At 41.0% G+C, this 27,590-nt stretch overlaps 1 protein-coding gene across 4 annotated transcripts in view; it reads left to right on the top strand.

Annotated features, from left to right (window-relative positions):
- Positions 1-27,590, top strand: part of AFF3 (ALF transcription elongation factor 3) — a 571,288-nt gene that overhangs the window by 290,819 nt on the left and 252,879 nt on the right. For all 4 annotated transcript variants that reach the window (XM_053924521.1, XM_071221520.1, XM_071221519.1 and 1 more), the window contains one exon: positions 9,934-9,981. In XM_053924521.1, coding sequence (XP_053780496.1) covers positions 9,934-9,981 — 48 coding nt within the window. The remainder of the gene's footprint in view (positions 1-9,933; positions 9,982-27,590) is intronic.

Below are 27,590 nucleotides of genomic sequence, written 5' to 3'. Positions count from 1 at the left end.
CTAATATATAGATTCAGCCATGGGCACACCAAGTTCCACAAGCGAACAGACTCACTGGGCCTTACGCTGGGGGTCACATACCAATTTTGAAGGATCTGAGCATTTTATGGGAGTAAAGGGAAAAGATAAAATTCTTGGCTACTGTGACAGCTCTCCTCCCAACAGCCTACAAATATTTTCCAAGACCGATATGAGTCAAGAATGAAAATACTATACATGTACACAAATTTTTTTAAAACGTGAAAGAGAAAAAACTCTAAGTGTGGCGCTTAGATAGCTTTTTTAAAAATATAAAACTTTGAGTATTTAAAAATTTCCACCAGCCAATAAAAATATGTACCAGTTTGCCACTCATGTTTCCCAATGCTGCCCACACCCGCCTCTCAGGCAAGCCTTTCCCCGCACCCCAGCCCATTTCAGCTGCAGTCCTTTCTTCAGCCTTTGTTTGCAGCATGTCTCCTCGGAGAGCGTACCCAAAACCAGGTGATGTCCGGACACACAGAATGGATTCGGCTCTGAGGATGGGATAGACCTGAGATCTTTTGGAAAGGTGATATGATGATGGAGAAAAAGAGTCATAAGAGCGTCACATTTTAAGGGTTATTTGTGAATCTGTTTTTTATTTCTTTTAGCAAAATGCTAAAATAGAATGAGTAGAATATGCCAAATAGAATATTGTCAAATACACAGCACCGCTTTTGCCATTTACGATAGTCATTTCAGTTTATGGCTAAAGAGAATTGATTATCTCGCTTACTGTGAGACACAAATTAGAACAGTCATTAGTATCTTTAATTGGTTAATTTCTTCAGCCACATTGGGTTAGTGTCTCCATTGCATAAGCTTTTGTGTTTAGAATTACATGATTAGAAAAGAAAACCATGTTCCCACCTCTAAATGATAATTAAGTGTGTTTTTCCTGAGCATGTTCCCACCTCTAAATGATAATTAAGTGTGTTTTTCCTGAGCATTTCCCCCCATCATTTAAAGGAAAAAAAAATGACTATATTATAGGGATGGTCTCTCAGCAAGCCTTCTGCTTCCTGCAAATAACATATATGTTATTAGATTAAATAGATTGGGTGCAGGATGGCATTCAAGAAAATGTTAAAAAGGAAGTGGCCCATTTTTTTAAAAAATTATTTTAGAGGGGAAGGGAGGGAGAAAGAGAGGGAGAGACACATAAGTGTATGAGAGATCACACACCCCCCAACTGGGGACCTGGCCTACAACCCAGGCGTGTGCCCTGACTGGGAATCAAACCAGCGACCTTTTGGTTCACAGGCCTGCACTCAATGAAAATGGCCCATTTTAGAAGTCTCACCAAAGTCTGCCTGTCATGTGAGGATTTAATAAGTTCAACATCATCACTCTTGTCTGAGCCTGCATGGTCATCCTCTCGCTGAAAGTAATGACCACATAGTTTTAGATGAAAGAACACAGAGGTCTTGAAGTATTCTTGTCAGTGTCAGATTACAGGTGGGAAGCATGTGCTCATTATTACTGTTCTGTGGTCTCTTTGCCCAGTATTGACAGGACAGTGTGGAAGATGTCCCCAGTACACAGTACTCAGCACTTTATTGAGACGTGACCCTGTGGAAAAGCACTCAATATCAATCATTGATCAGGATGTATGACCACTGCCTCTGGTTCTAATCTCTGTATGCCATCAATAGCTTTTGACAGGGTCAACGCACTGACAAACCCACTTAACTTTCTGGAAACCAGATGAACCTTTAACTGCAAGCTCTGATTGGGATCACTAATTTTCATTATGAAAATAATAACATAATTTGAAAGACCTAGGCCTATGGCTAAGACTCTGATAGAAAGTCGATTGTCAACTCTTGAACAACACTGCCTGTTGCTGGAAGGCTAATACTTGTTCTCTAATTTTCGAATTATTAACGTGGAGTTTAGGGAAGTAATATAACTTGCTAATAGTTTCTGGACTCATAAGCTTAATTTTGATGAGGTAAATAAATGTTGATGTTCTAAGAATTTGTCTTTAAGATAATTCTGGTGATTTTTTTTGATAGAACAGACATCCCTTATAATATAGATGACCGGCCATATTACTTTTTAAATAGTCTCTTTTATTTAGTATATTGGGCACTGATTTATTCATTCAGCAAATACCACTGAGTGCCTACTATGTGCTACCAAGAACTCTGCCGGGAACTGGTCATAAACACATTAATGAGAGATACAGCAACCATAAAATCCACTAATACAAGTAAATAATACTCATTAACATTTTTCTCATTTTGTTCTTTTAGTTCACTATAATATGTTAATTAAAACAGTCATTTAAAAAGTTAATGTGAAGGGGAATGTAGAGAAACTACTCAAGGAGGCCAGAGGTTTTCTTTGAAATGACAGAAATGTTTGGGACTAGATGGAGGTGATTGTGATTCATTACACCGTGAATGTAGAAATGCCACTGAATTGTACACTTTAAAGTGGTTGACTTTCTATTACATGGCTTTCATCTCAACTTTTTTTACAAGATTTTTAAAAAATTTATATTTAGAGAGAGCGGAAGGGAAGGAGAAAGAGAGGGAAAGAAACATCAAAGTGTGGTTGCCTCTCATGCACCCCCACTGCCCCAACCGGGGACCTGGTCCGCAACCCAGGCATGTGCCATGACTGGGAATCAAACCCACGACCCTTTGGTTTGCAGGCCAGCACTCAATCCACTGAGCCACACCAGCCAGGGCCACCTCAACTTTTTTTAAGTTAATGCAGTTTGTGGTTTGCTTCCCTTGAGATAGTTATTTGGCTTTGTATTATATGTGAGAGTTGGGAAGTATTTACCTCCGATCCCTTTCAGGGTTTTGTGTGTGTGTGTGTGTGTGTGTGTGTGTGTTTATTTTTTGGTAGAATTCTGAAGATTTTTTCTTAAAGGTTTTGAGCATTTTTTATTAAGGTTATCCCTCACTTATTTTTCTTGATATTATAGATAGGACTTTTTTCTTATTTTTAAATTGTTTATTGGTGCTATACAGAAGAGCTGTTGAGCTTTATTTATAGCCAACCGTATTTTACACTCCATTTTTAATAGGATTAATAGTGGAGTTCTTTGGATTTTTCCAGGTTTAGTTTGCATTCTCAGGTTTATAGGTATTATCTCATTTTTTTTATTTCTTATGTCATTTTTTTTCAGAAATTTGCCAACTTCATCAAAAAATTTTATTTATTAGTATTATATTCTGTTTTAATATTATCAAATTCTTATCTCATCTATATATTTCATCTCATTCTTATATCAAATTATGTTTATTTGGGCTTTCTTTTTATTGAGCAGATTTTAAAGTCATTTTCTGTTGTTTTGTGTAGTACATTCTATTTTTTTCTTTAAGAAATTATACTTTGGCTTTGTAAGTTCTACTGATTTTTTTTGTTTATTTTATAAAAATTTCTGCTGGGGCTGGTGTGGCTCAGTTGGTTTGAGCGTCATCCTGTAACTGAATGGTTGTGGGTTCAGTTCTCAGCCGGGGTGCAGACCTAGGCTGCAGGTTCAGTTCCCTGTACGGGTACGTACGAGCCTTGGAAGGGGCACAGGTGCTTGCCATCCACAGTATAGGCACTTAAGGGAGGCGACCAATCAATGCTTCCTTCTTGCATCAAGGTTTCTCTCTCTCCCTTCCTCTTTTTAGTAAAATAATGGGGAAGAAAAAATGTCATCAGGAGAGGATAAAAAATTTCACTGGTTTTCCCTATTTATTTTCTTCCTTTTGTATGTTTCTTTTGATTTTAAATTTTTAATTGATTAGTTGGTGCATAAATTTCCTTTTAAAAAATAATGAAAGCTCTTAGTGTTTGAATTTGCCTCTAAGAATATCTTTGGGAGCATCCCTTAATTTTGTTTTGCAGTATTTTAATTTCATTTTCTGTAAATATAAAGAGTTATTTGTAAGTGTGTGGTATCTGTTTTATTCCAAGAATTCTAGGACATTTTATGTCTGCACAGTAATTCATCACTTGTTGTTTTGATAACTTGTGGTTAAAGAGCATGGGCTATAAACTGGCTATTTTTTGGAATTCTTTGAAGCTCTTTTGTAGCTGAGTATATGACCACTTCAGGAATTACTGCTTTAGTAACTATCTCATGTACGCCTGAAAAGGTGGGGTTTCCTCATAGCATCCCAAGTTCATTATATCTATCAATTTAGTCATCTTTAACTTTATTTTTCAAATTATATTCTTACATAGTTTTGGGGGGTAGCCTCTGTCTATTAGGAAAAATAGGGATAGATTAAAGACTCTCAACCATAATTCTATTTCTCTTCCTTTTTCCTAACATACCTTATTTTGATGCTCTATTAATGCCCCATTTTTTACTCATTCTATATTGTGCTAATTCTTTTTTTCTGTGAACTTTTAGTTAATATTGCCATTGTCTGCTGTCATTTTCTTTGCATTTCTTGTGATACATCTTTATACATCTTTTCTGGGGGGGGGTGGCTTATTTTTTTCCTCATATAAATGGCTAGAGATGATGGTGAGAGTAGAATCAGAGAGGGAGAGATTATGTGAATGGCAGAAAAAAAGGTGACCCCATAGGCTGAGCAGATTCAGGAGATAAGGGTGGGGCGGGGTGGGGGGCTCGCTGCTGAAGGATGAAGCCAGGCTTCTGGCTTGGATGATTGGGAGCAGAGTGTAGCGCTTGGAAGGGGAAGTGTTAGTTTGGGTGTAAGACAGGCTGACTTTGGAAGAGAATTGGCTGGCTGCCTTCTTGTCCACAGGTGATCCTAGCTTCAGGTGAAGCTGGGGACAGTCATTGATTGAATGAGCTTCACACAGAATTATGATAATCCCTGTGAGGGATTTGAGTTCAGATCCTCACCCACTGCTTGGATAGCATTGAAGGCACACTTAATTTCTTTGTATCCCAGTTGTAAATCCAGAACAGGAAGATGTATTTTAAAATACATCTGTAGAAGTATTTAAGAGTGTGCATATAGTAAACAATTTCTAAAGGCTTGAGGGCCTTTCAAGTGCTTTCAGGCAAAGGCATTGTGACTTTAAAGTAGTAGTATTTTAGAATGAAAGTTCTGCATTAAATGTCTGATGAAGAGTTAAGCTATTTTTAAAATAAAACCTATGCAGCTTTACCTCCATTTCTCACTGATATGATCAAGTATTTTCTCCTGAAGCCTTGCTTGCGTCTTCCAGGGCTCTGTGCTTGGCATGGTAATTAGGGACTTCTGCTCTCAGTGATAGAATGCTCCTGGCTGTTTCTTGAGCTGTACAATAAGTCCTCACTTAATCATCAGTAGGTTTTGTGACTTTAAGAGGAACGACATATAATGAAATTTTACCATAGACTGATGTAAACAAGAGTTAAGTGTCTATGGCATCTCATCGATGTTATAACAAAGTGGTGGATGAAACAACATCATGTGAGGACCTGCTGTACTCAGTTCCGTACATTTCCCTGGCAAAGTGTGTGGTGTGCATTCTTAAGTGGTAGGATTTTGGGAGAGCACTTCCATGAAAAGAGAATGTGATAGACAAAGCTGTGGAGGAGAATCAGCTAGGATTGCTAGCTTTTAATTGAAGTTTAGTTGGAGGTTCAATGAGGTGAGACTGTTATGACAGATTTCAAAGTGTAATGATAGCGAATGGAGTGGGTTCATCAAAGTCGGAGTAAATACGAGCAACGGCTCAGCAACTCAGCATGAAGCAACAGCTACAAACCCTCAAAAAATCCTGAGTAATTAAAATTTGCATTGTGCAGCCCTCCTTCTCAGTGGGCACCTTTCCAAGGAAAGCAGTAACTTTATTGTGAAAAATATAAACACAAATTTGGAGATGTAAATTACGTGCATGTTTTAATCTTGTTCATAAACACTGAGCATTTAAAAATGTAATTATAATCAAAGTACACTACGTAGCCCAAGCCAGACTTGAGAAAGACCTCAAGAAGGTGAAAGGCCCTCCAGTCTCCCCTTACCCCCCCACCCTGCTCACACAACCCTACCCACCCTCCCTTTTATGTATTTGGAAAAGAAGAGGGGAATTCTGTCCTCCAGTTTCTGAGCACACAGATGCTTTTCTCTCATTTGTTAATGTCACAGAGGGGGTGGTACTTTTAACCCTTTCTCTCCACTTCCTGTCCTATCACTTCCCCCTCTGGTCTCTACACCTGATATCACAGGTTAGTGAGTAAGAGACAAAGTAGCTGAGTGTTGGAGAATTTGCAACATGAAAAGGAAGGAAGAAATTTACCCAAATACTGTCCAGATTCTTTTATTTCCATACTTTAAGTGTGACAGTGACCTCAAAGTGAGCCAGTTCTAAGGGTTGAGCTTAGAAAAATAGCACGAGATAGTAGATCATTCACTGACCTGGTATTGAAGAAATGCGTGTCTTCTGCCTAGACTGCCGCTTGCTGCCGGAATGAACTTGAACAAAGCCCTCCAGTTCTCTGGGCCACAGTTTATCCATCTGTTAAAGTCAGTGAGTGGCCTAAAATGAATTCTAAGTTTTCTTTTTTAACTCGCATTTTCTGTAATACTGTGCTTCATGCATTCATTCCAATCCAGATGGCATCCTGGAGATTTCAAACCCAGTGTACTTCTTAGGTCTCCAGGTGTCCCAGGAGTCAGAAATGTTCCAGAGAAGGCCCAAGAGTTTCCTCTGCCAAGGGTTTCCATACTGTAATTAAAGCCAGGATTTCCTGAGACTGTTGTGAGAAGTCCTCTGTCCTGGCCTCACTTCCTCAGCTTTGCCCGGGGCCCTCCTAGTACAGAATGACCTGATGTCACTCCAGGCCATCAGAGCTCATGGTCGGAGCTGCCGCTGAGATGACTCAATGTAGTAATGCTACATACTCCATGTACGTTAACAAGGGAAGTAGTTAACAGGGCATCTACACTGCATTTGTCTCTCAGTGTATTCGTTTTCAGAGTAGGCTCATGGAAATTTATATAAATCAGTTTATGTAAATCACTTTAAATGGAATTAAAGTGTGATATTCAGGAGAAATTTAGCATTAATTAATCAAACCCAAAGTTTAATTTGAAGAATCTTTTTAGTGTATTTGGTATCTGGGTGAGTCCATCAGGAGAACATGAAGTTGAGTTTTCCTTAATTAATTGTTTTAAGGTGGAAATTAGAAAGTACACTGAGAATTTACCATTTGCTCTACTGGTATGTTATGTGGTAGGAAAGGGTTGAGACTTAGCAGTAGGGTAAGAGAAGTGGTTATGGGTTTGAAGAAATGTTTTCCAGTTGAAAACACTCATTCCCATCACTGAACTCCAAAGATCATTTCAAAGGGGCATCAAGCCCTGGCCTGACAAAGAATTTACCAGCAGCATTTGTGATGGTTGCCTCAGGCTGCCTTGGAAAGGAAGCAGGTTTGGGGCGGGTTCCAAAAAGAGCTCTCTGACCCAATTTGACTGGAGTGTCAGAAGAGTGAAATTTCCAGAGCAGTCCTGGAATAAGCCGTTGGGTGATGGGAGTGGGGACTCATTAGTGGCATGTAACCCAACTGCGAATCTCAAGAGAACAGAAGGAGAAGTGAGTGTAGGAAAGGGTAAGGAAATATTACTCCTGATCCTGCCATATTTAACACAGTTTTTCTTGATTTATAAGGATAGACATGTATGTTGTGTTCATGTACTATTAGCAACAGTGGCTGTGCCTGACACATTTTGTTCTCGGTCTCTCTTTTTTTTTTTTTTTAAGATTTCATTTATTTATTTTTAGAGAGGGGAAGGGAAGGAGAGAAGGAGAGAAACATCAATCCGTTGCCTCCCACATGCCTCCCCCCCCCCCCACCGGAGACCTGGCCTGCAACCCAGGCATGTGCCCTGATCAGAGCTGAACCGGCAACCTTTCCGTTTACAGGAGGATGCCCAAGCCACTGAGCCACACAGTCAGGGCTTGTTGTCGGTTTTTAAAAAGGATGCTAGAATGGAGCAATCTGTATAAAGACAATGTTTCTATTTTAACTAAAACTTATAAAATAATCCATAAGGAAATAAACTTGACCTAAAAGTTCCCAAACTATGGATTAAAGACCTAAATATAAAAATTAAAACTGTAAAACTCTTAAAAGAAAATGGGTACTTCATAATCTTGGATTTGGCAATGTTTTCTTAGATATGACACCAAAACCAAAACAGTAAAGGGAAAAAACAGATAAATTGAAGTTCATCGAAGTTAAAAATTCTGTACATCTATGAACACTATCAAGAGAGTTGAAAATACAACCACAGAATGGAAAAAATATATACAATTTGCATAGCTCATAAAGGATCTGGTATCCAGGATATATAAAGAACTCTTAACAACAAAGCCAAAGGGGGAAAAAAAGACAACCCAATTTTAAAAATTAGCAAAGGACATTTTTCCAAAGAAGCAGCAAATGGCCAACATGCACATGAAGAGATGTTCAGCATCATTAGTCATTAGGAAAATACAGATCAAAACCACAGTGAGATGCCACTTCACACCCACTAGGATGGCAACTGTCAAAAACAAAACTGGAAAATAAGTGTTGAGGAGGATATGGAGAAATTAGAACCTTTATACATTGCTTGTGGAATCTGAAATGGTTGGTACAGCCAGTGTGGAAAGCATTTTGGCAGTTCCTTCAAAAGCTAAGCATGGAATTGCCATATGACCCACCAAGTAGGCTTCTAGTTATATACCCAGAAGAATTGAAAACAAGTGTTGGAGCAAACATTCATAGTTGCACACAAATGTTCATAGAAGTGCTATCACAATAGCCAAAGTGGAAACAACCAAAATGTCCATCAACTGATGAACAGCTAAACAAAATGTGCTATAGCCATGCAATGGAATATTACTCAGCCACCAAAAGGATTGAAGTGCTGCCGCATTGTACAACATGGATGAACCTTGAAAGCATTAGCCTAAGTAATACCAGATAGACATAAAGGCCACATATTGTATGATTCTATTTATATGACATGTCCAGAATAAAAAACGTTCATAGTGAGAGAAAGTGTATTAATGGTTACCGGCAGCTGAGGAAAAGTGAGGAAAGGGGAGTTCCTGCTTAATGGGCATGGGGTCTCCATTCCGGGTGAGGAAAGCTTAGGATGTCACGCTGAGTTGTGGTCAGTATCATTGAATTAAAAGGCCAGGAGAACTATATCTTCCTGAACCACAGTAGGACAGCAGGCACGTCTACCCACTGTGTAGAAGTGCTGCTTTCATGTCTCCACACAACCATCTCCTGCTTTCTGGGCTGTGTAACCAGTAGTTACCACACATCTCTGGAGCTTAAAACGTTCTCCAGAGTCATCTGTACCCGAAGCTACCATTCCTCAGAGCCTTTAACATCACAGAACAGGGCAGCGAGGGTTATGGAACAAGGGGCTCTGGAGTGTGACACCCAGTGTGACCTGCAGATGTTGAGAGGATGTTTCTCCTTTGGTCTTGTGGGTTTGGCCCATCAAACCAGTAAATCTAGGCTTTAAGGACAGTGGAACTATGAAACTTTTTACTTAAGCTGTAACAACCCTTGCATTCGGCAAGGCTGTTGCATGTATTTGAAAGGTGAACTGGATCTACTTTGCGGTGGAGGCTACGTGTCCAGGCTTTGATAGAGCCCAAGGCAAAGAAAGTTCATATGTGCAGGTCATGTACTGATACTCCTAGCATCTGCCTGGCTTAGAGTCGGTGTGGTTGGGTGGCCCAGAGCTGAGCTCCAGGGCGTGTCTGGTGTTCCCGGGCAGGCCTGTCCCTGCAGCGCACAGTGCGGGGAGGCAGAGTAGTCTTACTGTGATGGGAGCTGTCCGGTTAAGGAAAGGAGCTTATCAGTATGTCCCATTTTAGGCATTTCCCCGAATCCAAGCTCTGTTAACTTTAGAAGCATATGTGTCATCTTTTCTTTGTAACCACAAATCTAGACTGTCAGGCTTAATTTGTTATTTTTCCCTTTGCTTTCAGGAGAGTAGATCTGGAGAAACCAACATCTGTGTGGAAGAAATAATCCGGGTAAGGATATTCCTTTACAAATCTTTTCAACTGGTTGGACACAGATTCCAAACAGAAAGGAGTCCTGTGGCTGCATTGTCTAAGGGAACCTTTGGTTTGTTTGTTGTTTGGCATTTACCTTTTCTGAGGGTAATCACTTCAGTTGCCTAAATGACACTTTACGAAACAACCCTTCTTCCAGAAATCTAGGAGCTACACCTCAGTCTGGTGCCTCTGCATGGGCCGAGGTGACACTGCATTACAGTGATCAGCGGGAAATCAGAACGGCATTGAGATGAAGCACGTGATTGTGCTCACATTTGGATGCCTCCATTAATCACTCTGCTGTTTAGAAGCATCTTTTAATTGTTTGTACTTTCTAGTCAGGCAGGGTTGCCTTGTTAATTTTTTTTCTAAACTTAATTAGAATCAGGAGCACTCTGACAAAGAGGTGTCTTGGAGTCTGAAGATTTACTTCTCTATTGTTTTGCATGTTATTACTTTGTGTGCTACTCTTGTAAACCTGTCCTTGTCATCAGCGTCCTTGTGAGCGGGTGCCCTCTGTCAGCCATTTCACACCCAGATTCCCTTCCGCTGGGCTGTGGCACTGTATTAGTGTTTTCCTAAGTATCCAAACGTATAATCAGGATGGATAATCTTCATCCCATATTTTTCCCCACTCAAATTTTTCAGGAGCATAACCTAGTATATACAGTTCTCAGAAAGCTGATACCACACTCAGCAAAACACCAAGACAAATTAAACCAGATGGTATGGCAATTCCTTATAAAGAAACAAAATATTTGAATATGTTTCTAAGTTTTGGGCATCTCACACACTTTTTCTTGAATTTCTAGTGTACTACAGTAATATAATTGTTTGGTCAAAATTTTACACAAACCATTTAATTTTTTTCAGGGGCAGAGAATTTTCTTTTTCTTCCTAAAGCATTATGTCATAAATAAATCTTTTAACTCAAGTTGACCAAAATAATTAATTAAAGTTTGATTTGTTGAATTAATACTAATTTTTGTTTTTCTGGTAGAAATTTATATAGAAAACAATTGTCAAAGTGGGTAGATTCTTTTCTAGCATTTAAGTCTATGTTAAATAAAATACACATTGTATTTTATATCTGTGTTTTCTCTATCCTGGAGTTTTGTTTCAGATCACAGAACAGGTAGTGTAAGATGATGATCTACTCTGTCTACTTTCCTGTTTCAACATGCTTTCCTGCTTGAGTCCAAATGCTTGATGTTCAGGCTATCTTCCTTTGATTGGTTATGATGTTTACATCTGCAAAATAGTAACACCAGAACACACCAATCCTTTCTGCGGTGTTCCTATTTTGTAAAAAAACACTATCCTTTCTTACCTTTTCTTATCTTCTCTGAGGATTTAGAAGAAATCTGTCCTTTGACCGTTGTTCTCCTTACTCCAAACAGAGCTTAAAGTTTGAGTAGGAGCTTGAGTAATTCACAGACCAAAAGGATATAGTTTAAGTAATGTACAATGCACCTAGGATAAAACTGAATGCTACAGCCAAGAGTTTAAAGTATTATTTCTTTTTCTTAAAGGAGCTAATGTGAGCCTCATACTCCTTTACCCCCTCCCTACATTCCCATAATTCTGACCCCCTAGTACATCACACCACTGGTCTGCCACTGCCACAGCCCACCTCGATTCAGGCGTGGAACAGAAGGGAAAGCCTGGACCAACCAGATAATTGATTTATATGCATATACAAGGTTTAAGGGTAGTGGAGATGTGGAGATGATAACTTCAATAGCAGACACCTGAGCTCTCTGTAAGTTCCACTCTTCCTAGAGCCCATGAGGTGTGGTCCAGGATGGGAGGCTAGAGAGTTGGAGGAAACAGAGGTGTTGGTGGTGCTAGTACTGTGTAGGTGAGCCTTTTCTCTCTCCTTACCTGTCAACCTAAGGTATTAAAGTAGCTCCTAGAAGACTGTATCAGTGTTCCTGTTTTCCTTGGACTGTTTTTCTGACTGTCCCCTGCCTCACTCAACCAGTCATTCTCCAGGATCAACTTCTCTTATCTTAAGCACGTCCTCTCCTGCAAATGCAAGCACAGGGCTCCTTCTCAGTTACAGCCTATTGTATTTGTTGTGTGTCTGTTACACATCAGTATTGCTCCTACACTGTGGCCCCAGTGTGTGAAATTTATAATTCACAATTTTGTTTCATAAATAAATTAATAAGTGAGTGATTGAAAAAACCCTCTAAAGAAAAAAGATGAGTATCGTTCTGACAGCTCACAAGCATTCGTCTTTAAAATTATTTCTATTTTGTTTATTTATTTATTTTTTTATTGTTGTTCAGATACAGTTGTCTGCCTTTCTTTTTGCTATCAATCATGGACATGATGTACTGGCCTTTTTAGTGCTGGGTTCCCGTGGCTGGTCTCTGTGGAGCCGAGTTTTCCTTATCAGTTTCTCTCCCCTTGTGATCCAAGGTCACCAGAGGTACTTGTTACTTGCAGCCATCCTGTGTAAACGATGGTTCCCTTTTGTTGCAGAGTAAGAGGAGGGTCGTGAAAAAAAATGCCTTAAAATGATGAAAATCAAGATACTCATTTAACATGTATTAACATTCCCTTTCCGCATGGGAGATAACTGGGAGAACAGTGGTGGGCCAAACAGACATGACTCCTTGCCCTCTTCAAACTCACAAAAGATATAGCTACTGAGTTTTTTAAAATTTTATAAATAAACGTAGAATGTTATTGTGATGAATACTTAGGGTTTTATGAGAGCTCACTTACTATAGGGTACACGACCTAGTTTTGGGTCAGGAACAGCTTCCCTGAGGAAATGGCATTTGAACTGATCATTGGAGAATGAATAGGAAATCAACCTAAGGAGAAGAATGGTGAGGGTTCCAAGCAGAAGAAATGCAAGAGTTTGGCTTGTTAGAGACCCAAAAAGGCAAAAGAAGGCCAGAGTGGCTAGAGAGCAGGTGGATAAAGCTAGGTGGGAGAAGCCAAATATGTGGTACCTTCTCAGCCATGTTCAGAGCCCATAAGCACAGGGAACCAGGGAAGGATGTGAGTAGAGAGGGATGTGATCAGATTGGCAATTTAATGCACTACTGTGGCTGCTACAGAGGATGGATTGAGGGGAAGAGGAAAGACGAAAAAGAATGGGAGGCCATTGCCGATGTCCAGATGGGAGAAGCTTTGTGGGATAGTCACAGCCATGGGAACATTGAGGGAGCTGCTGGTTTTGAGGGTAGAGAGGAAATCACAAATTATTTTCAGACACGTTGGGTTTGAAGTACCTTTTGAGGCATTCCAGTAACATGGGGAATGTAAATGAACATACATGGGTTTAGAGCTCAGAACAGAGGTCTGAACTATAGACCAACATTTTGGATTAATTAGCATGTTGGTAATAAAAACATAGAAATGAGTGAATTTACCTGGAGAGAGACTGGAGACAAAGAAGCAATCATCACCTAAATTCCAGCATTCAAAGGTCGGTAAAAGGAAGATTTAGTGGCAAATGAAGGTGAGAGGGAGTGGGTGGAGACACTGAGGGAAAATTGTGACAGTGAAAAGTCATAGAATCCACAGAAAGAGAGTTTCAAGCTCAACAGTGCTCAGAGTTTCCAAGTGGACAAGAGAGACAAGGATGGAAAACCACCCAATGGATTAGACAGATGACGTAAAGGTCATTGGTGACTTACTTGGGTGCTGGTTCTGTGGAGAGATTGGACAGAATCCAGGTTTGAGAAAATGGTGTCAGTGGATTCAGAGACTTCTGGTGAGGGAAGGCCATAGTTTCCATTCAAATCCTTTTTCATTTGCAATAAATCCTACATACAGTACCAACTACCAAATGATGAAGAGCTAACATTTATGGAGTGTGAGACATAAGTTCCTTGTAGATGTTAACTCATTGAACCGTCACAGCAGCCCAGATGGAGGCACTGTTAACATCCCCATTTCACAGATGAAGAAACTGGGGCAAGAAGTTAAACACAGCTTGCCCAAGGTCACAGAGTTAGTAAATGGTAGAGCTGGGATTTTAACAAGCACCATCTGGCACCAGCATCTTCTCTATTTCTTAACAACTATGGTGTTTTATTAAATTAAGAAGCAACATCCACCACCACCACCCCCTGTTCATTGATGAAACTACTCAAGCATTTTGCTGTGAATGGGAGGTTTTCATTCTTACCTGTTTATGAAGTTCAGAAGTGCTAGCTCATGCATTTATGCACTTGAACTCACAAAGGTTTTATGGCCAATGTTACCAACCTTATTTTTAAACTTCTTTTTTTCTCCCTTCTCTTGTTTTTGCTGAGGTGACTGATTTTGAGTCATTTAAATATTACATTATGTTCTAAAGTATAATTATTTTTTATTCTTACTCAGAGAATTTTAATCCTGGAACTTAAGAAATTTGTGTATTATTGCAAAATTCACTTAACCAAGGGAGAAATTATAACTGAGTTCTGTGAAGATGTGTGATAAGGGCTGGAAACCCTCATGGCTGACATATGCTTATAACAGACAGCTTTCTAAGTCATACAGTATTTCCCCCCTAAGGGCTCCAGTCCTGTAGTACTTAGGTACTTTTTCGTAGCATTATCCATTAACACAGAATGGTGTTAACATTTGTTCAGCAAATAAAATCCATTTACAACTTAATGGGGTTGTGCGGGGCTGGATCCTAGGATGCACAGATTTTATGCAAGACAGATTTAGATGGCAGTTGTTGAGGGGCAGAACTCACAGGGAGTGAGCCTTTGTAATAAGAGACCAGTGTTGCAGATTCTGGTTTGGATTTAAGGGATGAATTTAGAGACAATTTCAGTGCGACATCTGCGCATATTACCTCCTTGGCTTTCATCTTTACTCATTAATGCTAGAGTCTTGTGAAATATTTTTAGTGAATATCTGCATAGATTTGCATTTCTGTTTATATGAAGCAGGTAACTGGTAGTTGTTTAAATTCTGGAGACCCAAACCAATTTTCAGACACAGTGGTTGAACAGACTTCCAACAAATAAAGGGAACTCCTTTTCCCAGGTTTTCTAGAAGCCAGGGCACCTCCTGGACAAGATTCCAGTGTGACCTTGGGAGACCCGTGAGTGAGGAGAGAGTTGAGAACAGTAATGCAGGTCATTATGCCCTTCGCCCCCGTGTGTTTAGGTCCTGTGTGGTGGGCTAAAGAGGAACCTTGTGCTTCAACATGCACATGCTCCTTAACCCAAATGAAAATGTCAGCCACTCCAGAGAAGCTGGAGAGTGAAGAGATGACTTGTTTTGAGTGACCTCTTCGGGCCATTTGCAGAGCTGGACCTAGGTCAAATGTCCCCGCTTCAGACCGGACAGACTTTTTCTTTATGACTTATTTCATTTGTTAAAGCAGTAAGGATGTTACTAGTGACAGAAAGAAGCCCACAGATGGCAAAATCAACCCGGGTATAATTATAGAGGGACCCCATTAGTACCTCCCATTGCTGGTTGTAGTGAAGTAAAATCAAAGCAAAAGGGAACGGGACGCAGGTGTAGAGAAATTCACTGAGCAAAACCTGCAAGCCTCATCCAAGATAAAGTAGCTTCACTTGATAGTATTTTGTTTTGACTTTTCTTTCTGCATTTTTAATAGATTTTATTATATTTGTCCTTTTGGTTGAAATCAAAAGCCCTACTTAAATGGCTCTACTTCCGCCTGCTAGGGTGCCCTAGTGCCTGTGAGGGTGTCCCACACCCTGCTCCTGTGTTTCTGAACCATTTGGCTACACTCCGTAAACTTTGTAATGATGCTGGAGGTGTTCCGTTTCTTACGGAGCTGGAGCAGGAGACCACTCTAATTCAGGTTCTGAGCCCAGGCATTTTGGGGGTATGGCCAAAGGAATCCTGGAGGTGCTGAAACTTCCGTTGTGAATGAATGGCTTTGCCTTTCTATATTTCCCTGTCTCATTCTAACCTATACCATGAGAAATCACAAAGGTATTTACATGGGGATAGAGATCAAGGGCATATTAGCGGTCCAAGTAGTCGAAGGTCTGTGGGAATATATTTTCTGCCGTAAAGGGTGAGTTCTTATGCCTCGATCAGTATCTTTTCATGGGTGTTTGTCCGTATGTCACTGGAAAAAAGGAAGAAGCACACGAATAGAGCATTAACCAAAACTAGATGCCACTGGCTATGATTGAAGCCAGTGGTGCCGAGCGCCCCTCCTGCACCCAGGCTGCAAATACTAGGAGAGTGTGAGGGGAGCATGTTGCCAGACACAGTGCCTGATGGGCCAGGTGTCTGGTAATGTCAGAGACATGGCTTCACAGGTTCCTGTGAAGATACTTGGAGAACTTCATCACTACATTTGAAGACCAAGGCATTAAAAACACTTGATTTTTTTATGTTTCCTGTTGCCCTAGCCTTGCAAGGTACATCAACAACAAAAAAAGAAGTAATAAGATTGAATATAACTAAAAAACATATAGATTTACTCAGTGCCTAAGAACACCTGCTAGACACAGAGCAGGGACCCAGCAGAGGCTTGTGGGATGAGTGAGTTAGAAACGAAGTGTGGGGAGAAGATGTAGACACACACTCCTTCCAGCGCCAGTCCTCAGGAAGGTGGTTTATAGAGCCTAGCCCCAACAACACAGAAATGCAGGTGGTGGCACAGAAGTGGAGAGACAGTCGCCGTACTGGAACGGAGGGCATGTGGTCCATTGGACGACACGGTGTATATTCCACTCAGGTTTTATGGCATCTTCATATTATTTTGCTTGTTTATATTTCAGCAGGTCTCTACTTTCAGAAAAATAAGTGCTTAAACTTGGATCATGTAGAATAAAAAGTGCAAATTCTTGTCTTTATTAATGAATGAGGTTTACCGTTTGCAGTACTGCTTTTATTTTACTTTATAGATTTGAAAATATTAATACATGTAAAATTATAATATTCAAAATACTTTCAAAAGTATAAATTCTCCCTAAGGACATACTTTTTTTTACTTTTTAAAAATATTTATTTTCAATTATAGTTGCCATACAATATTATATTAGTTTCAGGTGTACAGCGTACTGATGAGACATTTATGTACCTTGTGAAGTGATCACCCCAGTAAGTAGTACCCATCTGATATCATACATAGTTATTACAGTATTATTATATTCCCTGTGTTGTACTTTAAATCCCTGTGACTATTTTTATAACCGGCAATTTATACATCTTAAGCCCTTTTACTTTTTTCACTCATCTCCTCCAATTCTCTCCTGTCTGGTGACCATCAGTTCGTTCTCTGTATCTATGAGTTTGTTTCTGTCTTGTTTGTTTATTTTGTATTTTAGATTCTACATTTAAGTGAAATCATATGGTATTTGTCTTTCTCTGACTTATTTCACTTAGCATAACACCCTCTAGGTCCACCCATGCTGTCACAAATGGTAAGATATCATTCTCTTTTACAGCTAAGTAATAACCCATTGTATATATGTACTATGTCTTCTTTATCCAAACATCTATCAGTGGACACTTAGTTTACTATTGTAAATAGTGCGAATGCTGCAATAAACATAGTGGAGCATTTATCTTTTCAAATTACTCTTTTGGATTTCTTTGCATAAATGACCAGAAGTAGGATTGCTAAGTCATATGGTAGTTGTATTTTTAATTTTTTTTTGAGGAACCTCCATACAGTTTTCCATAGTGACTGCACCAATTTTACATTCCCACCACCAGTGCACAAAGGTTCCCTTGTTTCCATATTCTGTTGTTGCTTATTAATTTATTGATGTTAGCCATTCCGACAGGTGTAACATAATATCTTGCTGTGGTTTTAATTTGCTGATGATTAGTGCTGTTGAACATTTTTTAATATGTCTATTGGCCATCTGTATGTCTTCTTTGGAGAAGTGTTTATTCAGGTCCTCTGCCCATTTTTAATCAGATTGTTATTTTTTATGGTAAGTTGTATAAGATCTTTTTATATTTTGGGTATTAATCCCTTAGTGGATGTATCATTGGCAAATATCTTCTCACATTCAGTAGATTGTCTTTTCATTTTGTTGATGGTTTTCTTTTCCTAAAACAAAAAGTCTTTAGTTTTAGGGGTATGGCCAAATACCCCTAAAGACATACCCCTAGGGGTATGCTTTATTTCCACGTACTGGAGCCCTGGGTTGCTAGGTCTGCTTCACTCCCCACCATTCCTCTTGGTTTATCTATGCGCGAATGTGGGGCCTCAGGGTCTGCTAGCTGCAGCCTAGCCTGCCCTGTTCCACAATCCACCACCTCACTGGGTCTGCCAGTCGCCGCCTTGCTGCGAGTCCTCTCCTCCCCTCCTAGTGGTCTGGATGAATGTTTCTTCTTTATCTCCTTGGTTGTTGGACTTCCATACAGTTCAATTTTCTGTCAGTTCTGGTTGTTTTTTGTTTTTAAATTGTTGTTGTCCTTCTTTTGGTTGTGCAAGGAGGCACAGTGTGTCTACCTATGCCTCCATCTTGGCCAGAAGCTCTCAACTGTATTTTTTATCCATGGTTGGCAACCCACATATGTGGAGGGCCAGCTGAACTTGCAGGCCTATTTTCTTCTCAGGTGGTCAGTGCCCCAAACATTATTCAAGGGTCAACTGTGTGTAGCATATGTTTTATTGGTTCTGTTTCTCTGGAGGGAGAACCCCAATATAGCTGGTACTATCATCACCGTTTTATAGATCTCATTCTTCCAATACATGAGCATATACCATGGTATATGCTTCATTTATTTGTATCCTTTTCAGTGTTTTCCTTCAGTGTTTTGGACATTTAATTTGGGTTGCCTTTAAGTGCTTTTCTCCTACAGTGAGATGCGCATATGCATTACTAGCCAGCCAACTTGCTTATGTCCTTCACTAACTGTGTTTAATAGGACCAACTTAAAGAATATCAGAACTGAAAATGATTTATGCATTATTATATGTTAGGTCTTTTAATAAGGAATACCTTTAGAGTATTAATTAAGAAGCATAAAATATTAAACAATTTGCTGAAGTGATATTAGTATTAAAAATACAAAGGCAGATATAATTCTACTTGTTTGCAGAAGTATTTTGGTGTGTGTGTATGTGTGTGTAAAGCCTTTGTGTTAGAATATTTTTAGCATGAAGGCCCTGTGACCTTCTTCACCTCTGCCCTGCATTTTTTAATTCTCTCTCTGACCTAGAAATTCTATCAGGCAGCTGGTCCTCACAAACAGGTCCTAGAATACCAGTCACCAAGACCTGTTAGTGCCATTACTGTCCCATCAGATTCCCTAAGATCACCACATCCTTCTCTTCCCAGTTTCAGCCTGTGGCTGGCACAGCCATGCATGAAGCATTGCCCTCACTCTAGCCAGGTCCCTCTGTTGACAGTACCTCTGGTCTCTTTCTGTTAGGAGGGCACCACCATTCTTGGTCCCTTGTTCAGTCCCAGAGTCCTCACCAGCCCTGAGTCCTTCTGAGGACTTCTGGGATGGGGCAGTGAAACCTCTCTACCAGCCAGCACTGAGGACTGGGTTATGGGCCGTTCCAGGCAGCCAGCCAGTTATGACCAGTCATTTATGCTTAATCCCATTTCCAGGGCAGGGTCATGGTAGCTGGACTATTCCATGTCCCTCAGGGTGTGACTTAGTCTCTCTGGAGCTCACTGTTGTCGCGGTGCTCACCAGGCCTCATCACGGGCTGTAGGCATTTCACCTTTGTCACTATGTTTCAACTGTTTTCATGATCAGCCCCTAAGGAACCATTTTAGACACTCGTCCTAAACACTTCCTGTGACATTCCATTACCATAGACATACTGTACATCTGTTTCTGTATGGCAGGCGTGTCTGTATTTATACAGAGAGAATGAGACTTTTTTGTCCCCAAGCACCAGTTTCATATGGTGAGAAGGCCTGGCTTAGTCAAACCATCCCTGCTTGCCGCACACCTCTGGCAGCCTCCCCTCCTTCCCTCCTGTCACTGAGGATATAGAGGCTCTCAGCAGGGGCCCTGGTTCTGCTGCTTTCATTCACTCAGGGGCAGGTGAAGTTCTAGGCCCTGGGGGATAGCAGCGAACACACAGACATAGACACCACCTTCCTGGAGCTCCCACATTCCAGTCTGCTGATGGACCTGAATCTCCCTGACCCTTTCTTCCCTCTTCCCTATTTCAGGACGCACCCCTCCCCCTATTGGGGGCGAATCCATGTGCCTTTTTCTGAGTCCCATCCACTCCTGCACCCCTGCAGGAGCTACAAGTACCCCCTCTCTCCAGGTTTCTTCTAACCTCACTCGCTCTATGACTCTTGTCCTCAGTGAACATGTACACATTATTTCCATCTTTAAAAATAGAAGTCTTCCATGCTACATTCCTTGCGGCTCCTTCCCCCTTCCTAGGTAGACTTTGTTGGCCAGAGACCCTCCGTTCCTTCACTTTTGTTTCCTCATCAACCACTGCTATCTGGTTTCTCCTTACTGCTGCCCCAAAATGACTTTTTCCATATCACCACCCCGAGCTGGCTTACACTAAGCACAGAGACCATTCCTATGTGATCTTTTGGTGGGCATTCGATGCTGCTGACCACAGGTCCTGCTTTAAAATGTTTGTGCCTTGGTATCTTTGACACAATACTCCCTCTGCGTCTGTTCCCCACTTGGTGGTCATTTCTTCTTGGTCTCCTCTGCCTGAAACTCTCCCTGAGACGTTGGGATTGGCTCTCCTGTCATCCAACAAGCTGCAGTTTCTGCTGCTCTCAACATCTGTGCTGTGATGCTGCTGGAGTGTGTATCTCAAGCCCAGCTCTGTTTCCTGAGTGTCATGCTCACCTCTCCAGCTGCTCCCCTACTGTTCCACTCAGGTCTGTCACGGACACCACCACCCCAAGGTCTACTCACATCTCCCCCAACTTTCCTCCAGTGTGGATTGTCCTCACCTGGCTGCTCAATGTCAGACTCTCCACCCCCACACTTGCCATATTCAGTTCCGTCAGTTCTGTCTCCTGCATCTGCCTCAAGTTTGCCCACTTCTCTTCATCCGCATGCCACCTTCCTTGTTCAGCCCACCATCCTTTCCCACCTGGATTATTCTGAGACTTCCTCTCTGGCTTACAGCCTACTGTCTGGCTTGCTTTCTGCCGTGAAGGCAGAATCAGCTTTCCAGAGCATGTTTACTTAAAACATTTGAATGATTCCCCTGGGCTCAGGGTAGAGTCACATTCTGGTATGTGTCTGAAGAGCCACATGTGCCCCAGCCCTGCATGCCATGCAGCCTGTCTCCTGCCACTGCCCACCTCACACTCCATACAGACTACATTTCTGGAAGCATGGTGCCACTCCTCCCTCCTCTCCTCTGGGCTTAGCTCCTGCTCTTCCCAACCCTGAACACGCTCTCTCTTTCCCTGACCCCAAATTCAGCCAACTGTTTCCTGCTTATCTTCCAAGCCTCACTTTGGATGTCAGTTCCTCCAGGGAACCTTCCTTATTCCTAAAGTCTGACTTAATAAATGCTCTTATTCTATATTTCCCAGGTACCCTTTATTCTTATTGAGTCACACTGGTCTTTCTTACCCTCATTAGGCTGTTACTGCCTATCTCCAGGGTCTAGCAAAGTGACTACCACATAATAGAAGTTTAATATTAATAAATACTGAATAAGTAGATGAAAAATAATGAATGAATGACTTTGACCTTTTACTCAATGTCTGTTCCTGCTCCCCACCCTGTCATTCTTCCAGTCCTGCAACAAAAAAGGTTGAGGTGTTATTTATTTAAAACACCAGCTCTCCGAGGATCGCCAAGGCTGTGGAGCAGGAGAACACCTTAGCAGGAGCACAGATGTGAGAGCTCTATCCCACTTCCTCATGCCTGAGGGCCGGGAGTGAAAGGGAGTCCTGCAGCGCCAGGAAAGCTCAGAGCTCTCGTGTCTGCCACTTGTACTCTGATTATCTTTCATGAGCCTGAGTTTTTCATTTTGATAGATAATAAGTGTAATGTACAAGTTGAGGAATCAAGATAATAAATTCACAGGGATAATTTGGTTAATTACCATGTTGCTGTTGTAGAATCAAGGGCTGGGAGTCAAAGCTATTTCCACTGCTAATGTGTTCTGTGTAAAGCAGTTCTTGGAACAGTTAAAACACATCTATCCAAAGTGGTCAACTCAAGACATTCATTTTAAAATTGTATTATTTTTATAAAAATCACACACAGTCCTTTGTTATTTTTTTCAAATTGAGGGTTGTGAAATTATACCAGTTTGCTGCAAATTACTATTGTGTGTACATAGGAAAGTATAAAATAATTTCTAAGATATAAAATGATAATTTGAGGATTGAGAAGATACAGGCCTTGAAAAATTAGACCACCTAGATATTAGTCATATATATGAAATGAGACATAATTACCTTTAGTTCTTATACTGGAGCATTATAACCTTAAAAAACTTAGAAACCTAATTTTTCTTTTGCTATTTCATTTATATGTTGTTTTATAAATTCTGATAAATTTGATTTATAGGCCTGCAATTCTTTCGTTTCTACGGTTGTTGGATGCAGTGAAATGTTAGCATTCTTAAAATACAGGGGCTGGAACAAACAGTTTCCATAACTTTTAGGGTATGCTTGCATGTTTACCTGCATGTGTTGTTCCGATTTTTAAAGCTGTCCACAGTTTGTAATGTCAGAATAGGTGACCCAGTGTCGCCATTCTTTGATGTCCCAAGTTAACTCTCTCTTGAACATGATGTGTCTCCCTGTTCATGCATAGCTCCGTTTCTGGGCCTACTTGAAACTCCTACATTCGCAGGGGTGCCAGTCAGTACCACTGCCCACCACCTCCCCTTTCTGGAGACCGTGCCTCTGCCAAGTCCTGCTTTCCTAGTCACCTTTACTTTCTGAATAGAAATCAGGAAAGGTGCTGCATCTCTTCCTGTGTCTCCAGATGTTAGGTTTGAAAATCATTGTCATATGCTAAAAGTAGGTGATTTATTTATTTATTATTGTTTCCTTTCCTCTTCCCCTGCCAGTCCACTTAAAAAAAAAATCTCTCTGCATTTTCTAGAAAGTTATAGAAGTTGTAATCTCTGGGTAGTTCACTGTCATTACAAATTTTTCTTTACAATGTTTGTACTTAAGTGCTTTATATTTTATTATAATTCTACATTAGAGGTCTGTGATTCTATGGAATTAAACATATTAAGGATTTTATATTCTTTTTCTAACTTTAAAGTATTTTTCCAGAAGCATTCATTGGGCTTTTTTTTTTTAATATATTTATTGATTATGCTATTACAGTTGTCCCATTTCCCCCCCCACTCCACTCCATCCTGCCCACCCCCCTCCCTCCCACATTCCCCCCCCCATAGTTCATGTCCATGGGTCATACTTATAAGTTCTTTGGCTTCTACATTTCCTACACTATTCTTACCCTCCCCCTGTCTATTTTCCACCTATCATCTATGCTACTTATTCTCTGTACCTTTCCCCCCCTCCCACTCCCTTAGTGACAACCCTCATGTTCTAGTTGTTTGCCTAGTTTGCTCTCGTTTTTGTTTTAGGTGTGGTCGTTAATAACTGTGAGTTTGCTGTCATTTTTACTGTTCCTATTTTTGATCTTCTTTTTCTTAGGTAACTCCCTTTAACATTTCATATAATAAGGGCTTGGTGATGATGAACTTTTTTAACTTGACCTTATCTGAGAAGCACTTTGTCTTCCCTTCCATTCTAAATGATAGCTTTGCTGGATACAGTAATCTTGGATGTAGGTCCTTGCGTTTAATCTTGGGTAATGTAATGATGATGTGCCTTGGTGTGTTCCTCCTTGGGTCCAGCTTCTTTGGGACTCTCTGAGCTTCCTGGACTTCCCGGAAGTCTATTTCCTTTGCCAGATCGGGGAAGTTCTCCTTCATTATTTGTTCAAATAAGTTTTCAATTTTTTGTTCTTCCTCTTCTCCTTCTGGCACCCCTATAATTCAGATGTTGGAACATTTCAAGGTGTCCTGGAGGTTCCTAAGCCTCTCCTCATTTTTCCAAGTTCTTGTTTCTTCATTCTTTTCTGGTTGGATGTTTGTTTCTTCTTTCTGGTCCATACCATTGATTTGAGTCCCAGTTTCCTTCTCATCACTATTGGTTCCCTGTACATTTTCCTTTGTTTCTCTTAGCATAGGCTTCATTTTTTCATCTGTTTTTCGAACAGATTCAACCAAGTCTGTGAGCATATTGATAACCAATGCTTTGAACTGTGCGTCCGATAGGTTGGCTATCTCTTCCTCGCTCAGTTGTATTTTTTCTGGAGCCTTGAAGTGTTCTGTCATTTGGGCCATTTTTTTTTTTTCTTTTTTTTGTCTTGGTGCATCTGTTACTTTAAGGGGCGGAGCCTTAGGTGTTCACCGGGGCGGGGTAATGCTGGTTGCTGTGCTGTGACGCTGTACATGGGGGAGGGGCCCAGAGGGAGCAATGGCGCCTGCTCCACTCTCCTCCGGATTTCAATCTTTCACTCCGCTACCCACAATCAAACTGGGCCACTCTGGTGCTGGTTCCCGAGTAAGTGGGCCTGTGCACACTCTAGGCCCCTGTGGGTCTCTCCAACAACCTCTCCTGTGAGGCTGGGAGTCTCTCCTGCTGCTGCCCCAACCCCCACGGGTGTTTTCAATCAGAGGTTTGAGGCTTTATTTCCCCGAGCTCGAGCCCTGGGTTGCGTGGTCTGCTTCGCTCCCCGCCGTTCGTCCGGTTTATCTGTGGGCGAATGTGGTGCCGCGGGGTGCTACCCGCCACTCTGCCTGCCCCACTCTCCGCCACTCTGAGTCCGGCCCTCTGGGTTTATCTGTGCAAATGTGGGGCCGCAGGGTCTGCCTAGTGCTCGGACTGCCTGCGCCCTTTGTCCCACACTCCGCCAGTCTCAGTCCCGCCACAGCCACGCGAGTCCTCTCCACCCCGGTGCCCGTCTCCGCCCCTCCTACCAGTCTGGATGAATGTTTATTTTCTATTTCCTTGGTGTTGGTCCCCCTTGCTGTTCGATTCTCTGTCAGTTCTGGTTGTGCGAGGAGGCGCAGTGTGTCTACCTACGCCGCCATCTTGGTTCTCCTCCGATTGGGCTTCTGAAACCTGATTTTAAAATCTTGAGATCAGCCTGCTTATTGCTGATTTATTTTACATTAATTAAAAAATCTATTCTTAGCTACTGGTAAATATCTTCTAAGAGTCTCAAATATAGACATTTTTATATATAAAGTACATATTACTTTAGGAAATCACCCCAGGATTTTATATTAATCAATGGAACACTGTCAAATGGTTGAATCTACCTATTTACTTTATGAACTACTTTAGCTTTCCCTTCTCTGGCAGTAACTTATGACCTAACAGTATTTTTGTTGTTTTCAAAAAATATCTTTGAGTTCAGTTTAACAGTGTATATCTGCAGTGGGAATGGCAGGGAAGAATGGGCTCTTTAAAACAGAACCTTTAAAATTAGCTAAAAACGTTTGTAACAGCTTCTCAAAAATGACCAGTGCCCCAAAACCTACTGAGACTGCCTCACTGGAAACCAAATTACAGATAAGACCCTGCTGAGTGAAAGATAGCTTCAAATATGAAAACCATTTGAAAACCCCATTGCAGATAACCAGAAGGGAAAAGGAAAGAGAAGAAAGAAAAACCCATCCACCATGCAGTAAAAATGACAAGGCACAGAAAAATAAATAAATAAATACAGCAACAGGTTCTCTCTAGACAGTGAGATAAACACTCCCCCCCCGCCCCCAGTCTGCCACATAAGCATTTATCATTCTTACTTTTAAACTTTCTATTTCCTTGTTTTTTTCACTGAAATCTCTTACTACCCCCTCCAGACATACCCCAACCCCAGACTCTGGAAAAAGGCAAGAAATGAACCCTGAGTTCTTTGGGAGGTTCGCTAGTTACTGTTGTATGAAATGGGCCCACTGTGATATGAATAAAAACCCAAGAGCAGATTCCTAACATGTTTAAAACAGTGTGGATGGTGGGGGAGGAGGGGTCGTGGTAACGGGAGACATCTAGACAAGCCATCAGCAACCCTTGGGTAGTTGAAATGATTAATCACTTCAGCACAAAAGAACACAAAAGGAGATTTGTTAAGAGTGCCAGCTCCAGGGGGGACATGCTTGTCTGCTTAATAATGTATTTTTAAAGTGTGTGCCACATCAAAAGCAAAGCACATGCAAATGAAGGAAAAATGAAAAGGCAGTGAGCAAAATGTTTGGTGAATTAGAACAAATGTTTAGGAAATCAGATCAGTGATAATCTTGGCTTGAGCAATTTTTAAAATGTGTTCCTTCACCCTACCCTGCCCTCTACCCCACTGTCTTGGCAGCACTGGGAACACTTTGATTCCCTCGCAGAATGTGTGCTGGACCTTTTATCACTAAAAATAATCAAGAGCCGATTAAATCAATAGTGCGTGATAACCTCCCTTTCTTTGAGGTCAAAGGATCCAAACAGCCTCTTTCGACTAGAGCAAACTCCGTGACTTAAAGCAACAGAAACGACAGCATTGATTAACATGTATTGATGGCTTCCTGTGCTCTGAACATGTAGTATCTCTTTTAATCCTCACAGTAACCCTGTACGGGTCATTTTCATCTTACAGAAAAGGAACTTGAGATGTAGAGAGGCTAACACACAATTAAGAGACCTGGTAGGGCTTAAACTCAGGTCTCACAGACTCCAGAGCCCAAGTTTATAAACAACACAGTATGATTTTTTAAAAATCTAAACATTTTCAAAATGGAATATTGAGCAAATTCTTCTTCTGGAGATATATCAAGACTCTTGTGTTCGTACCACCTTTCTCACAGCCTTGAGGAAACTAGGTGACACATCATGGGTGCGCTTGTTGCTTCTATGAAGAGAAGCTGCCAGGGGTTTGCAAGGAGTTAGATTGAAAACTGATGCCTCCGGTCTGACTCGAATTGATCTCGAGTGTGCACTCCTGTATAACCTCGTTACTGGGTACCACATCTTGAAACACTGGCCTCTTTTTCATCAACCTGTGTTATGCGGCCTCCCAGGGAGCCCTGGGTTACTGACCCCTCCTGGCCTATGCCTCCTGCCCATATTAGCCCTCTGGAGGGCAACAACAGTCAACACTGTCCTTACCCCAGGAGAAGGGCAGGTAAAGGTGGAAACTCAAGAGACACCACGAGAGGGTGCCAGGGGGAAGGAGTTGGAGCACCCCTCACTGTAAGGATGTGAGTTTGCACTCCTGTGTGCAACTGACAGCTCTGCCACGGAGTGGCGGGATGACGCTGAGCCAATAGAGACTTCAATATAATGTGCATTTTGCAAAGGGAAACAAAGCTATTGTCCTTGTTCATTATTTGACATGGTTGTAACATCCATTGCTGGATAAATTTGTAAATATGAACATCTTAGTAAGTCAACATGTTTTAACAAAATGTTTTCGTTCATCACATGGGGTTCTGGAGGTAAACCAATTTTGTAAGTGTGTCATTGATATAAGCATTTTATTTTGGAACTGGTGACTATTAGCTGCTATATATTCTTCTTGTTAGAATAATCAGGTGTTTTCAAATTCCTTAGAGATGAGGAATTTGAAATCTTAGAAATCTCAATCTACAAATTCTAGTTGTAGGATATTTGTAAGATTATCTT

The sequence above is a fragment of the Desmodus rotundus genome, chromosome 5, assembly GCF_022682495.2.
Source record: "Desmodus rotundus isolate HL8 chromosome 5, HLdesRot8A.1, whole genome shotgun sequence".
In the NCBI taxonomy this organism is placed as follows: Eukaryota; Metazoa; Chordata; class Mammalia; order Chiroptera; family Phyllostomidae; genus Desmodus; species Desmodus rotundus.
The sequence above is the reverse complement of the archived record's forward strand: the minus strand, read 5'-3'. Positions and strand labels throughout refer to the sequence as shown.